Genomic DNA, 15,509 nt, shown 5'->3' on the forward strand with positions numbered 1-15,509 from the left:
TGAGAATCCCAAACTGAAAAATCTTATAATGTGAAGCATGACCCAGGACTTTCCAAAGTTTTTTCAAAAAAGATTTCCAAATTTTTTCAAAAAAACTTTTTACAAAAAATTTTTTCCAAAAAACATTTTTTCCAAAAATCATTTTTTCCAAAAAACATTTTTTCAAAAAAACATTTTTTCAAAAAACATTTTTTCCAAAACATTTTTTCCAAAATTTTCCAAAAATATTTTTCCAAAAGATTTTTTCCAAGAATTTTTTTCCATAAATTTTTTCCAAGAAGTTTTTTCCAAGAATTTTTTTCCAAAATATTTTTTCCAAGAATTTTTTTCCGTAAAATTTGTTCCAAAACATTTTTTCCAAAAATTTTTTTTCAATAATTCTTTTCCAAAACATTTTTTCCAAAAAATTTTTTTCAATAATTTTTTCCATAAAATTGTTTCCAAGAAATCTTTTCCAAAAATTTTTTTTCAATAATTTTTTTCCAAAAATTTTTTTTCCAAGAAATTCTTTCCAAAATATTTGTTCCAAAATTTTTTTTTTTTTAAAATTTCCTATCATTTCCAAAAAAAAAAAGAAAAAATCCCAGAATCCTCACCTCCAGCCGACGGATGATTTCCCTCAGAGGAAGAGCTGATTCATTTCCACCGATGAAAGTGGTCGTGGGGAGGTGGAAAACTTTGTCGAGGTCAGATTCATCCAGCCCATAAAAACCTGCAGGATTTGTCATGGGTGGGACAAGAGAGAGAGAGAAAGAAAGGAAGGAAGAGGGACGGGGATGCCGTCACACCGGTTGTGTTTGGGACAGGTGGGGAAGGGACAAAAAAAAAGCAGCGTAAAAAAAAAAAATAATAAGCATGGAGGAGGTTTATATGGATAAAAAAAACCAAGCCGTAATTAAACAAAAATACATTAAGCACAGAACAACGGGAGTTATTATGGAAGACACCACAGGAAATGAACCACAAAGYGATGTGGGGAAATGGGTAATTAAAATCTGGGGTGAGTCAGGGAGTTTGGAGCCCCRGGAACACAAAAAATAAACCATAAATTATAACAGAGGGGAGAGGAAAGAAACAGGAGCTGAGGAGCACCAAGCACACCGGAGGTGTCAACACATGGCAGGAATTGAACAAACGGAGGAAAAAACAGTCAAAACAGACAAAACTAAACAGACAAAACCCCAAGGAGGGAAAAGCAAGAAAGAGAAACAGCAACAGGGCTCTGACGGACTCTCCTGAATAGCTCAGCCCGGGAGCACTCAGGGCTTTGCTGCCCAGACACCCTTTCAGCCCAATTAACAGCGTTTTAATTATGAGCTTTTGCTCAGCAAATCTCCTCCCTTTGGTGCTGGCAGCTCCTACTCGTGGTATGGGGGCTGTGGGGAGCTGGGCTGGGCCTGGAGTTGGGATTTAGGGCTGCAGGTGGGTCCTGCWGTCCTAAATCCCATCCAAAGCCATCAGAGGTGCCTCTTTGGAGAAACTGAGGCACAGAGGAGGAGGTCAGTGCTGACCTCGCTGAAATGATGCAGAAAAGCAGAAGCAGAGGAATTGAGGAGTCTCCAGAACTCTCCTGAAGCAGAGTTTGGATGAAGGAGTGGGTTCACAACAGCCCTGGCACCTCCCTGGGGCTCCTGCTCATCCCTCCCACGCTCCCAACAGATTTGGGGGTGTTTCCTAACCCTGGGGAGGAGCTACAGGGGACACAGTGACCACAACTCCAAACCAGCCCAGAACCCCAGCTGGGGGCTCTTTTTGAGAGGGGATGGGGACACAGCCTAAACACCTTCCTTAGGGCAACAGGAGACAAAAACTGACCCCTCCTGAGCTGGCCCCTTCCTTGAACTTCACCTTAAAAGTCCATTCCTGGCTCTGGGGAGGAAAGGACAGTGAGCTGTGGACAGCCCCATYCCTGGAAGGGTTCAAGGCCAGGCTGGACAGGGCTGGAGCACCCTGGGACAGTGGAATGGACAGTTTTACCTAAAACCCCTTCCAGCCTGAGCCAGACTGTGATTCCATGAGGACAGGGCTGGACATGGCTCATCGTGGGTCATGGTCACTCCTCTGGCAGAACCAGAGGACACAGCCAAGGGAAATGGAGGTTGGGTTCTAAAAATCCTAAAAAGCGTAATAAGAAATCCTAAAGGAGTAATGAAGCACTGGGATGGTCTGCACGGGGAGGGGGTGCAGTCACCATCCCTGGCTGTGTTTAACAAACATTGGATGTGGGGCTGATGCCGTGGGTGGGTTGGGGTGTCAGGGCAGGGCTTGGACTGGGAGATCGTGAAGGTCTCTTCCAACCCTGGGGATTCTGAAATTCTGGGGTTCTGTGATCCTGTGATTCTGGAATACTGGGATTCTGTGGTTCAGTGATCCCTGTGATTCTGTGACTGATTCTTGGATTCTGTGATTCTGTTTCTCAGATTGATTCTGGGATTTTGTAATCCCTGTGATTCTGTGATTTTGTGATCCCTGTGATTCTGAGACTCTGATTTTGGAATTCTGTGATTCTGTGATTGATTCTGTGTGATACTATGATTCTGCGATTGATTCTGGGATTCTGGGATCCCTGTGATTCTGTTTCTGAGATTGATTCTGGGATTCTGTGATTATGGGATTTTGTGATCCCTGTCATTCTATGATTCTGGGATTGATGATGGGATTTTGTGATCCCTGTCATTCTATGATTCTGGGATTCTGTGATCCCTGTCATTCTGTGATTCTATGTTTCCGTGATTGACTCTGGGATTCTGGGATCCCTGTGATTCTATGATTCTGGAATTGAATCTGGGATTCTATGATTGATTCTGGATTCTGTGATCCCTGTGATTCTATGATTCTGTGATTGATTCCGGGATTCTGTGATTGATTCTGGGATTCTGTGATGCCTGTGATCCCTATGATTCTAGGTTCCTGGGATTGATTCTATGTTTCTGGGATTGATTCTGGGATTCTGTGATCCSTGTGMAGCCTTGARGGACAGCTCCAGTCAGTCTGTAGTGGACACACTCCTGGCTGCCCCTGCTGTCCATCYCCCYGCTGCTCACAGCACCTTCCTGGACACCAGAATCCCAGGACAGGGAACACTGACCCAGTCAAGGGTTTGCCCCACATCTCTGGGGCTTCTCTTTGGTTCCCATTCCAACAGAAATCCTGAGGAGAAGCAGCATCAGCGGCGAGCATCCCACACAAACTGCCTGCTGAAGCGTCAGGGAATCCTCAGGAATTCACTGAGGGTTCCAGCCCTGCAGCACAGGGCTCTGGTGTGTTCTGCTGTGATATTTTGATGACACCCTGGCACACTTTGGGGAGGATCAGATTTTTGTCAGGAGTTTTAGGACATTTAAATCATCTTTGCTTCTGCTTTGCTGCAGCCTGCCAGCTCTGACAACACTCACTATTTATAGGCAGAGGAAGACAAGGGACGAGCTGCCAAATTTTCCCTGCGAGAAAACCAGGGGACAGCTTGAATTTTTAGGAGCTTTGAACCAATGAGGGAGATTGAGGCCTTGCAAAATTAAATGTTCACGACAAAACATGTACTCCAGCAAGCCAGGCATGCAAACACGGTAGAGAAAAGGCCAGCGAGGCTCAAACTGAGGATTTCTACAAGGCAAAGTGTACTAAGCACACACCTACATCAAGACTTTTGAGTACAAATTAAAACATGTCACAAAACTCAKGGGAGTGGTGGGAGATGCCAGAGGTCCACTTTACCAGCTCAGTTCATGCCCAGAATAACCTATTCAAAGAGAGTCCTGCACTCCAGAGGGTTAAGGGCTCATTAATTGCATACCTCCTACTGTTAACACTCTCAGCCGCTCCTTGAAAACTGCGAGGTCTGGGGGGGCAGGGAGGGGGGTGCAGAGAGGGAGAAGATAGAGAGACGCAGTCAAAGTTAGTAAAAAAACCCTGAAACTGTGACAATTAGGCATGGAAAGCACAAGTTTAAAATATACAGTGTTTAAAATACAGTCAGAACCCATYGGAGGTTAAAAAAGGGCTGGGATGGAGGATGACTACGGACTAGGCAGGAGAGAAATCCTGATGAGAGCAGGGAGGAGCAGGAGGGGAGGGGAAGGGAAGGGAAGGGGGGGCATCAGACACTGGGGAGCAGTTGAGCTGCATGGTTTGAGATCTCCTCAATGGGAGAGGGGCAAGCCTGGAATCTTCATTTACCACCACCAAGAGCATCCTGCCAAGGTGCATCTTCACCAAGGGCATCCTGCCAAACTTCACTTTCACCTGCCATCACCACCAAAAGCATCTGCCACGGTGCATCCTCATCTGCACCAAGAGCATCCTGTCAGAGCTGCATCTTCATCTGCACCACCAAAAGCATCCTGCCAAGGGGCATCTTCATCTGCACCAAGAGCATCCTGCCAAACTGCATTTTCACCAAGAGCATCCTGTCCAGCTGCATGTTCATCACCACCAAGAGCATCCTCCCAAACTGCATTTTCACCTGCCACCACCACCAAGAGCATCTGTCAAGGTGCATCTTCATCTGCACCACCAAGAGCATCCTGACAAAGCTGCATCTTCATCTGCACCACCATCCTGCCCAGCTGCACCTTCATCTGCAGCACCAAGAGCATCCTGCCAAGCTGCATTTTCACCTGCCATCACCACCAAGAGCATCCTGCCAAGGTGCATCCTCATCTGCACCACCAAGAGCATCCTGTCAAAGCTGCATCCTCATCACCACCAAGAGTATCCTGCCAAAGGGCATCTTCATCTGCACCAAGAGCATCCTGTTCAGCTGCATCCTCATCTGCACCAAGAACATCCTACCAAACTTCACTTTCACCTGCCATCACCAAGAGCTTCTGCCAAGGTGCATCCTCATCTGCACCACTAAGAGCATCCTGTCAAAGCTGCATCTTCATCTGCACCACCATCCTGCCCAGCTGCACCTTCATCTGCAGCACCAAGAGCATCCTCCCAAACTGCATCTTCCTGAGCATCTACCAAGAGCATCCTGCCAAGGGGCATCTTCATCTGCACCAAGAGCATCCTGCCCAGCTGCACCTTCATCTGCAGCACCAAAAGCATCCTCCCAAGCTGCATCCCAGGGGACCCTCTGCAGAGCAGGGAGCTGCCTCCCACCACCACCTGCTCCGGAGGGTTTGCTGTTGCTGCCACTGGGAGCATTTCAAGGTCAACCCGAGGGTGCTGCGTTTGCACAGAGGAGGAAATTGGGGTGTTGAACAAGCAGGCAGCTGGAGAGGAAGGCAGTGAGGATGGCTGTGCTTGGTGCAGGCAGCAGCAAATGTGCAGCACCAGAGCTGTCTGCCTGGCCAGGTTAGGTGACCCAAGCACCTCAATCTCACCCAGGTTACAGAAAAGGCCTGGGAAACGCTGATCCTTTGGGTCAGCAGGGAACATCAGACACTTCCCCAAAGCAGGGAAAGGGAAGGTGGGAGGGCTTCAAGCCCAGCTCCCCACAGGGGCTGGCCCTGCTCTTCCTGAGCTGGAGGAGGATTTCCATCAATTCCCCTTGCCATGAGGCAGAGGCAGCTGCCTGCCTTCCACGGGGAGAAAGACAGACAGACAGACWCTTGGACACACACAGCCTTCCACACACCACCCACATTTCAGCGTGCTGAGTACTATTCCTTTCTATTTTCAGACTCATACTGAGTTCCTGTGGTCATTCTGTCCTTGTTTTACACATTTACCATGCCAGAGCAGCTGCAGTGGAAGACCAGCATGAGATGACTTTGTTTTTTTAAAYAGAAAAGACAAGGGGAATTTGGTGGCTCCAGCCCCACCAGTCAGTCTGAATAGCCCTGGGCAGGTTTTCTCCCTCTGACATTTTCCCCAAAGATTGCACTGCTTAATSCAAAGAGATTCCAAACCAGAACCAAACCAGTTGCTAAACAAAAGGCAATTGAGAAGAAAGATCCATTTCTGAGATTAACCATCCAACTCCTTTGAATCGCAGCACTGCCACTTAAACTGCTGGYAACAGAGCTCACACCACAAAAGCTGACCTTTAAAGGACTTCAYTGCTCAGAAAGAGGAAACAAGATTGTTCCCAGGTTTCAAAACCACTCCTGTTAATAATTGCCTTGTCAAATGTTACATAATCTTTCAAAGCAAAAAAAAAGAGAGAAAAAAAGCCAGCAGGATCTGCTTAGAAATTGGCTTTTTCTGCCACAAGCAGGGGACATCCAGCCTCAGGCCCAGCCAGAGTTCCATGTTCTGCATCACTACAGCTCCTTCCCCACTTCCTGAACGTTGTTTGCAAGCTAAATTCACCCAGTTACAGCTGGGATTGACCAGATGAGGTTTTTCAAGGTAACAACACCAGGGGAAAATCTACTCAGCATAAATCACACTTACAGCAAGATAAAAAAAGAGTTCCTTTGCTMAGTTCCAGCCACCTGAGTGTGGGCTTCTACCATGAGACACAACGCCAGCAGCTGCCATCATATCTTGCTCCCAGAACACATTATTTCATACAAACTCGTGGCTTCCTGGGAATCAAACCAACACCAGCAGCCACAATGGCAGGTATTTTAACAAGAAAGCCACAAAGGAACAGGGATTAAGCTTAAGGGCTTGCTCAGACCAGAGATCCTGTGCTGAGGTTCCCTTCCAGCCACTGAACGAGCCATGCCTGAATGCTTCCCACCATGGTGAGCCACACTGGGACACAGTGCTTGGCTTGTGGAAAAAGCCAASTGGAAAGCAGTGGAAAAATGGAAGCTGGACTGCTTCTCCCAGATGTTGTCACAGGTGTTGTCACAGATGTTGCTCCAGATGTTGTTACAGGTGTGATGATGCAGCCAACCCAGCGCTGCCAGGGGGGAATTGTGCATGGATCACCCTGGGCTCTGTGTCCTCTGCAGCCAGGACATGGCTGGAACAAACCTGGGGAAGCAGCAGAGCCAGCAGCTCTCTGAACTGACCTCCCCTCTGAACCCTGAAGGGGAAAGCAGTAGGGAACAGTGTCTCTCAATGCAGAGACCRACAGTTTATCTTAATCTGGAGATGGAGAGCTTCTATTCCTGAGAAAAGCCCGTGAGGAGAAAAATAATGAATTTCTWCCCATGAGAATGTGGCAYCAACAGAAGTAAGAAATTTAAACAACAGAAGGAGAAAAACAGCAMCAAGGCTGTTGAATTTCTGAGTGCTTGAATGCTTATGCTACAGGTGACCAATAGTGTGTGTTGTAGTTTAATAATGGCCAATTAATCTATTGTGGTAGTTCAGTAGCCAATGAATATGTAACATGATTAATAACATAAAAGTATATATGGGACTGCATTTTTTAATAAATAATTAATAATAATAATAATAATAATAATAATAATAATAATAATAATAATAATAATAATAATAATAATAATAATAATAAATTAAAATAATTAAAAAATAAAAATAAAGGGCTTTTTTGCCCTTTATGAGGTACTGTCCATGTTTGTGTCTCGCATCCGCCCCAACAGCAACATCTCAAGGATATCTGCTGGGACCAGCAGGGTTTAATTCCTCCATCAGTGACAGGGACAGCAGAATGATGGGCCCCCTCAGCCAGGTGACACCACTGAGTGTTGAAGTGGCTGTGCTGTTTCTTTGCTAGCTGTAATACAGGTACCTTTACCCTGCACTGTATTTTATTTATTTTTTTCACTAGTAGTTCTTTTTGGTTTATTGCTGTGTAGTAAACAGCCTGYTTAAAGTCTTATGTCTGTTAGTTTTGTGTCTATGAAATAAATAATTCGTTTTGTAATAGAACTTATGAAAAAACTTATGAATGAGAGTGGGTTTTGGGGTAACAGGGTAATCCCCAGTTCCAGCACAGACTAGGGAATGGATGGATGAGGGATGGATGGAGGGATGGAGGGAGGGATTAGGGATGGATGGATGGATGGATGGATGGATGGATGGATGGATGGATGGATGGATGGATGGATGGATGGATGGATGGATGGATGGATGGATGGAGGGATGGATGGAGGGATGGATGGAGGGATGGAGGAAGGGATTACAGATGGATGGATAAATGCATGGATGGAAAAAGAGAGGGATGGATGGACAGAGGGATGGCGGGAGGGATGGATGGATAGGGATGGACAGAGGGATGGATGGAGGGAGGGAGGGAAAGCAGCTCTGTAGAGAAGGATTTTGAGGTCCTAGTGGATGAAAAACCAGACATGAGCCAGCCACATGCTCTGACAACCCAGAAATCCACACATGTCCTGGGCTGCATCAGAAGTGTGACCAGCAGGCTGAGGGGGACATTCCACCCTTCCCACTCAGGCGAGACCCCACCAGTGTTGCCTCCAGCACTGGGGTCCCCAGGGCAARGTGGACCTGCTGGGGCAARTCCWGRGGAGGCCACRGAGATGCTCCAAGGCCTGGAGCCCCTCTGCTCTGGAGACAGGCKGGGAAAGCTGGGGGTGTCCAGCCTGGGAGAGAGAAAGCTCTGGGAGATCCTGCTGTGACCTTTATGTGTATTTTGGTGTATTTTCCCTTTCCATCAGGGTCTGCAGCACCAGCACCAGGGCCAAAGGCTGCACAGACAGAGGGCAAGGTTAGACTGGACAGAGGGAAGGAATTCTTCCCTGTGAGGGTGGGGCCCTGGCACAGACAGCCCAGAGCAGCTGTGGCTGCCCCATCCCTTGAAGTGCCCAAGGCCAGCTTGGACAAGGCTTGGGGCAACCTGGGACAACTGAAGGTGCCCCTGCTTGTGGCAGTGGGGTTAGACCAGATCACTTGTTAAGGTCCCCTCCAACCCAGGCCACTCTGAATCTGTGACTCCCTGAGCAGCAGGGTGACTGTCCCCACAGCCAGCTCCCTTTCCTGCCACGGGACAACTGTCACTGTCACCACTGTCATCACTGTCACCRCTCGCAGCTCCTTCCTCYGGGTTTCATCCAGATGCTGCTCTGCTYTCACAAGGGACACACATTCACCAGGCACAAGGCTTCAGGACTCTCYTCTCCTGCTCTGCTTCCCCACAGCACAGGCCAAAAACCCTGAGCTGGGAAAGCCTTTCCTCATYCTCTCTGCTACCCAGCCACGGTGAGTGGCTTTGAGGTCACCTAAAATTCTCCTGTCTGCTTTCCTCGTGGTGCTGACTACGAGCATGTTATTCTTTCACACATGGGCTCAAGCCACCATTTCCCCACCTCTTGCCATCAAAAATGTCTCAGGACATGCTCTGATGTGCAGCTGGATGGCTCCTGAGGTTCGGCCAAGGCAAGGTGAGTGGCTTCAAGGTCACCCAAAAAGTCTCCTGTCTGTTTTCCTTGCAGTGCTGACTACGAGCATGTGTGTATTCTCCGACAGCCACCATCTCCCCATCTCCTGCCATCAAAATATCTCAGGACATGCTCCAATCTAGAGCTGGATGGCTCCAGAGGTTCGGCCAAGGCAAGGTGAGTGCTTCAAGGTCACCCAAAAAGTCTCCTGTCTGTTTTCCTTGCAGTGCTGACTACGAGCACGTGTGTATTCTCCTACAGCCACCATCTCCCCATCTCCTGCCATCAAAAATATCTCAGGACATGCTCCAGTCTGGAGCTGGATGGCTCCTGAAGTCTGGTCAAGCCAAGGTGAGTGGCTCCAAGGTCACCTAAAATGGCTCTTGTGTGCTTTCCTCGCGATGGTGACTATGAGTACGTGTGTACTCCCCCACACTTGGGCTCACAGCCATCATTTTCCCACCTCTTGCCATCAAAAATATCTCAGSACTTGCTCCAATCTGGGCTCCTGAGGTTCAGCCAAGGCTCAGTCTTCCAAAGAAGCATGTCAGAGTGCAGACTGTGGGATGAAGCAGCTTCCTCATCATCCAGCGAACTGCTCCAACCAAATCCTACTCCCTCCCCTACTGCTCCTGGCAATCCCGTGGGCAGCTCCAGCAGGTCCAGGGCTCTGTCCCTGWGCTGGCAGACAGGGAATGAGGAATCAAGGTGGTTGACATGCACSGTGCGTTCTGATCAGATTGAGGTTAGTAATCATCACTGCTGCTCTACTCTACGTTAGGAGCATGAGCATGGAGCACTCCGGGCTGCCAGGGAACCGCCCTGGGAAGCACCAGGGAGGTGACAGAGCTCAGCAACCTCATCCTGGTGAGGAGAATGGCAGCAAACTACAGAGATCAGCTCRAAAGCACGTGGAGAGGTGCTGGGTTGAAGCACTTTTGGATTAGGATTTCAAGTCTTGGGCACCACACGCTTCTGCACAACACTCATGCAGYTCTCACTCAAACTCATTGGGATTTCCACCTCCCTGCTTGGACAGGAATGCATCCCAAAGCTTCCTTGTTATGATCACCAGCAGGAACTCATARCTCAGTCTTGGAAAAAGGGTAATTAAAGGTCTTGGAGATGCTGGGGCAAGCTGGARGTTCAGCAGGGCAACCTCAGCCCTGCAGAGACAAACCCAGTACATTCACTCCCAGCGCTGGAGGGAGCAGCAAGAGGAGCTGAGAGAACAGACCTCCAGCTCTCAACCGACACAAAACCTCTCTGCTTTGCATTTCCACAAGATGCAATTGCTTCCAGCTCCGGGTGAGCAAGGTCAGTGGCATCACTGATTGGCACTGGTTGAAGGGACATGAGCTGGGCACCGGGGTGACAGCCGGAGGGTGGCACAACTGCGCTGCTGCTGCTGGCAGCCACAATTTGAGAGTGATCATTACTAAGGAAACTTCAGCCCCCCGACCTGTGAAGCAATCTACCTACGAAGCTGTGAGAGAGAGGGGAGGGAGCTCAAGCAATGCAGCATCAACTGCTCTCAAAGCCCTCACCCAGTTTGTCTGTGGATGTGATAATATCGGCTGGAAGGGAGGAGTCCAGATCTGCATCCAAGATGCCCAGTGGGTCGAGTTGTGCTACATGATGCCCTCGAATCTATGAAATGCGTCAGGAATGGAAAGGAGAACAGGAACCAAAAAAGGGAGAGAAAAACAAAAGAGGGGAGGGGTAAAAAAGTTAAATTACATTAGAATTAATTTGCAGAGTAATTCTCACCGACGTTTGGAGAAACAGTTACTGGCGCATCATCAAAATTTACACAACTAATGCCGAGAGGATCAAGCTTTGCAATGTGGTGACCCCTGACCTGGAAGCAACAACACAGATTAGTCATTAAAACAAGTTAATTGAAGAGACATTCCTTCAAAAAAAAAATAAAAAGTTATAATTTTTTTTTTACATTTTCTGCAGAGCTACATCAATTCTAGCTGCAGCTGAAGCCTGGAGAGGTTTGGTTTAGTGTCACCTACAGCAGAGTGGCAGCAGCCACCAGGACTGCTCTGCTCTGYCTGACACCAGGTTTGGCAAACTGAATTAAGCACCCAGGTGGCACCACAGCCCAGAGCACAGGAAAGCTCCTCTGGGCCAGCTGAGTCTGTGAATTATTTGCTTGGCCTGTCCACCTTGCAGCCGAGCACAGGGGTGAGCCCATCACTCAGCAGGATGGAAGCTTCCTGTGCTGGGGATGCTCTCAGTGGCACCAGGAGTCTGCTTAGTGCAGCAAACAGCTTTGAGCTGAGGACACCTGGTGGCTTTCAGATCACCTCAGCAGTGAGCAGGTAACACAGAAAATCCTCAAATCAAATCTTCGAATCAGTGTGGGAGCAAAGAAAACAGCTCTTTCCCCACAGGAGCCGTGCTGCTCGTTAGTGTCCAAAATAAGGAACAAGAATGATGTTCCAAGGGCTCCCTCTGCTCTGGAGCCAGGGCTGGGAGAGCTGGAGGTGCTCAGCCTGAGGAACAAACAGATCCAGGGAGATCTCAAGTGCCATTCCAGGGCCTGAAAAGGGACTTTGGATAAAGGCCTGGAGGGACAGGACATAGGGAATGGCTTCCAGTGCCAGAGGGCAGGGTTGGATGGGATTTTGGGAAGGGATTGTTCCCTGTGAAGGTGGGGAGGCCCTGGCACAGGGTGCCCACTGAACTGGGGCTGCCCCATCCCTGGAAGTGCCCAAGGCCAGGTTGGTCCAGGCTTGGGGTAACCTGGGATAGGGGATGGTGTCCCTGCCCAGGCCAGGGAAGGTGGGACAATATGGTCTGTAAGGGCTCTGCCCAGCCAAACCACGGCACAACRCAAAATTAATAATGGAGTTTTAATTCTGGGACATGCAAACCCAGCTGCAATAATTCAGGAGCCATCATTGATGCCATGGCAGAGCAGTCATTAATCATCTGTAATTACAGGGCAAARCAAGCTCGACCCACGGAAGGAATTAATTGTGTGGGGTTTTAAGTGGGTTACCAATCACACGCAGGGCTTCCTTCACCTTTCATCCTTCCATACACTGTCCTGACCCCAAATCCTGTCCTGGATCCCATACACTGTCCTGGACCCCATACACTGCCCTGACCCCATATCCTGTCCTGGATCCCATACATTGTCCTGAACCCCATACACTGTCCTTTACTCCATACATTGTCCAGAACCCATGCACTGTCTTGACCCCATACACTGCTTGAACCCCATACACTGTCCTGACCCCATTTCCCATCCTTTACCCCATACACTGTCCTGAATCCTTTACCCCATGCACTGTCCTGAACCCCCTATACTGTCATGAACCCCCTATACTTTCCTGACCCCATAAACTGTCCTGAACACTATACACTGTCCTGATCCCATACAGTCCTGAACTCCCTATATTGTCATGAACCTCCTAAACTGTCCTGAACCCATACACTGTCCTTTACCCCATACCTGTCCTGAACCCCATGCCCTGTCCTTTACCCCATACACTGTCCCGAACCCCATATACTATCCTGACCCCATACACTGCCATTTACCCCATACACTGTCCTGAACCTCCTACACTGTTGAACCCACATACTGTCCAGAACCCCATATACTACCCTTTACCCCATAATCTGTCCTGAACCCCATAGACTCTCCCCATGGACCCCACACACCATCCCGAACCTCCCCACCTGCACATCCCCCTGCAGTTCCTGCCTTCCTGTGACCCCAGGGCAGGGAGGGGGGTGGATTTCTCACTACAAACAGCTTAGAAAAATAATCCAAGAGCCATCATCATCCTCTGCTGCCATTCAGAGCCTGAAGAAGAGACGGCCGTGCTCCAGAGATTACAGATTTTGTGGTCAAATCACTGAGCAGTGCCTCTGATCCCTTAGGATTTTTAGTTTCTATATTTTCATGGATCTGTATTCTTGTACTTCTCCAGTGCACAGCACTAAAGCTCCTSTTCTCCCATCTTCACACAAAACAATTCCTCTCTSARCCTGAAATCCAAGGACACTTCACTGCCTCAGAGCCCCAAAATATGGAAACAACAGAGAATTGGGGGAGCAAGCTTGGGGTGGGTGACATCATCACCTGAAGGTGTCATTGCAGAATTGGGGCCAGATGTGTTCATGAGACAGAACTGATAAAAGGTGAAGATCTCGTGATTCGGGGTCCATTTTGGGTGCAGCCTCAGGAGGAGGCTCTGTCTGCCCTCAATGTACAAACAGGCCTGGATTAAATCTGTCTGCTTTATTCTCTTCACTTTGCCTGGCCTCTGTTTCAGGTGAGCCCTGTTTTAGGCATCACYTCCAACTGCATCAGTGCCCACACACTCAAATTTGGCATCTGCCTGTTTGCTCCACTGGCAGGAGCTGCTCAAGAGATGACAAGGTGGTCATTTCCCATGGAATCAGCCATGCAGGACCTCACAAACAGGTCCCAGTGCTGACATMAGCAGCACAGCTGCTCAGGCAGGCAGGGCAGAGGTGCTGTCTTGGACTCAGACCTTTGGACTCACCCAGTGCTGCAATTCCTTTCTTAATTCACAGTCTTTTATGATGGACTTTCCCCATATTCCCCACTTTCCCCCTGCTTCAGCAGGAACACAACTGCACAGCATCGGGGTTCATTAATCTGGGCTCATTAATTTGGGTTCATTTACATCCCACCACAGCCATAATTACAGCCCCCGCACTCGATAAACCAGAGCATAACCAAAAGTGAAAGAATAACAAAGAAGTAGAAACACATTTAAATGTTCTCTCCTCRCTGGCTTGCCCCGCCCAGAGGATGTTTCCTTCCTGCTCCAAATTTGTTTATCCCAGAAGGCTGGGATTGYTCTGAGCTGCACCCCCCAGCACCACAGGCCTGTTGCAGGTTGCAAATCGGGTGGAAATGTTTCCTGAGCTTTTATTTTAGGACCTGAGAAGCTCTTTCAGCAATAGGGGCAGGCAGGATGGGTGCTCCAGGTCACTGCTAAGCATGGCAGGAGCACATGGCACAGGAGCAGCRTTCCAGAAGGCACCAAACCACCCTGCTGGAGAAAACCTCCCCCTCCCTGGCAGCCTGTTGGGATGACAGTGGGTTTAATCTTCCTATTGTCCAGCAAAACAACAGCAGAGCTTGTGCCCCAGCAAATCAGCTGCTCCTGCTCCAAGCCAGGCAGCCCAGTTCATGTCCTGCATGCTCCCCATGCAAACATGTCCATCGTTCACACCAACTCCAGCCCAGCTCGGACACTGTGAGCCCCTCCTGGCCACAATATCCCCTTACCTGATATGCCCTGATGAGAGATTGCACTGCAAGATGGTCCTCCACCAGTTTATCCACGTTAGGCTGGGCCTGGACCATGAACTGGGCTTGGGACAGGGTGGACAGGCTGCTGGTCAGCGGAGGGGGGCTTTGGTAGGCGGTGCCTGGAGCAGCTCCGGCATTGGCGTTGCGAAAAAAGATGTCCCATGACTAGGAAAGGAAAAAAAATAAAGAAGAGATGTGACCAAATGTGACCAGATGTGACCAGGGTCATCACTTGCAGCTCAAACAGCTCCTGAGTGGAGGTTATGGAGGGCTCAGCTCTGCTGTCAAAGCCAAAACTCCCCCTGCAGTTTTGTGCTTTCCAGAACTCTGCACSTTTCCTGCAGYTCTCTGTTCAGTGATTCTGCCTCACTTAATGACTCGCTCATTTCTGTGTTACTCTTTCTCGGTCTTGCAGCTGTATCAGATTCCCCAGAGCTGTCTCCCCCAGCTCCGTGCAGGAGGCACCACTGCCTCGACCAGAAGAGCACCAAATCTCTCCCACTACTCCAGCCACACCACTTCCCATCGATCTGGATTGTTTTTGTCATGAGGCCAACCCCAGAGCCACCCCTCTGCCCTTGGCAGTGGCACCAGGATGGGGCACAGTGACAGCCCATCCCTTGGCTCTGCTCTCAGAACTGCTGCTCTSAGCAGTGAGCCCCAGCCTGCACCTCCAGCTCATTTCCTTCTCCCCAGGAGGAGTCACTGCCCTCTAAATACCCCAAATATTTTCTGAAAAATATTCCTGCCCTGCAATCRAACACACTTCTTCCTCTTTCCATGGTCTGAACGGCCTGAGACCTAAATCCCAGCAGCAGGTGTGTTGTTCAGCCCTCAACCAGTTTTTCTTTTTCTAACCGTTCTTCAAATTTTCCCATCCTTTTGGTGACACCAATGACAGCACCACAGAGGTACCACCATACCAGCTCAAAATGAGGCAGCTGCCACCTCTGCCCCTGTACCCACTGCAGATGGGCATTAACAAGTGC

General features: G+C 49.0%; 1 protein-coding gene across 1 annotated transcript in view; it reads right to left on the minus strand.

Moving 5' to 3' along the window:
- LOC130585277 (2-oxoglutarate dehydrogenase complex component E1-like) overlaps window positions 1-15,509 on the minus strand; it is a gene marked incomplete at its 3' end in the record, with an annotated part of 42,054 nt that overhangs the window by 13,833 nt on the left and 12,712 nt on the right. The window contains exons 3-6 of the mRNA XM_057385702.1: window positions 14,497-14,685; window positions 10,757-10,859; window positions 3,794-3,838; window positions 595-712 (exon numbers count right to left, since the gene is read on the minus strand). Of these exons, the coding sequence (XP_057241685.1) occupies window positions 595-712; window positions 3,794-3,838; window positions 10,757-10,859; window positions 14,497-14,685 (455 nt within the window). The remainder of the gene's footprint in view (window positions 1-594; window positions 713-3,793; window positions 3,839-10,756; window positions 10,860-14,496; window positions 14,686-15,509) is intronic.

Source organism: Malurus melanocephalus, unplaced genomic scaffold, assembly GCF_030028575.1.
Source record: "Malurus melanocephalus ecotype Western Australia unplaced genomic scaffold, MMel_1.1 scaffold_856, whole genome shotgun sequence".
Taxonomy (NCBI): Eukaryota; Metazoa; Chordata; class Aves; order Passeriformes; family Maluridae; genus Malurus; species Malurus melanocephalus.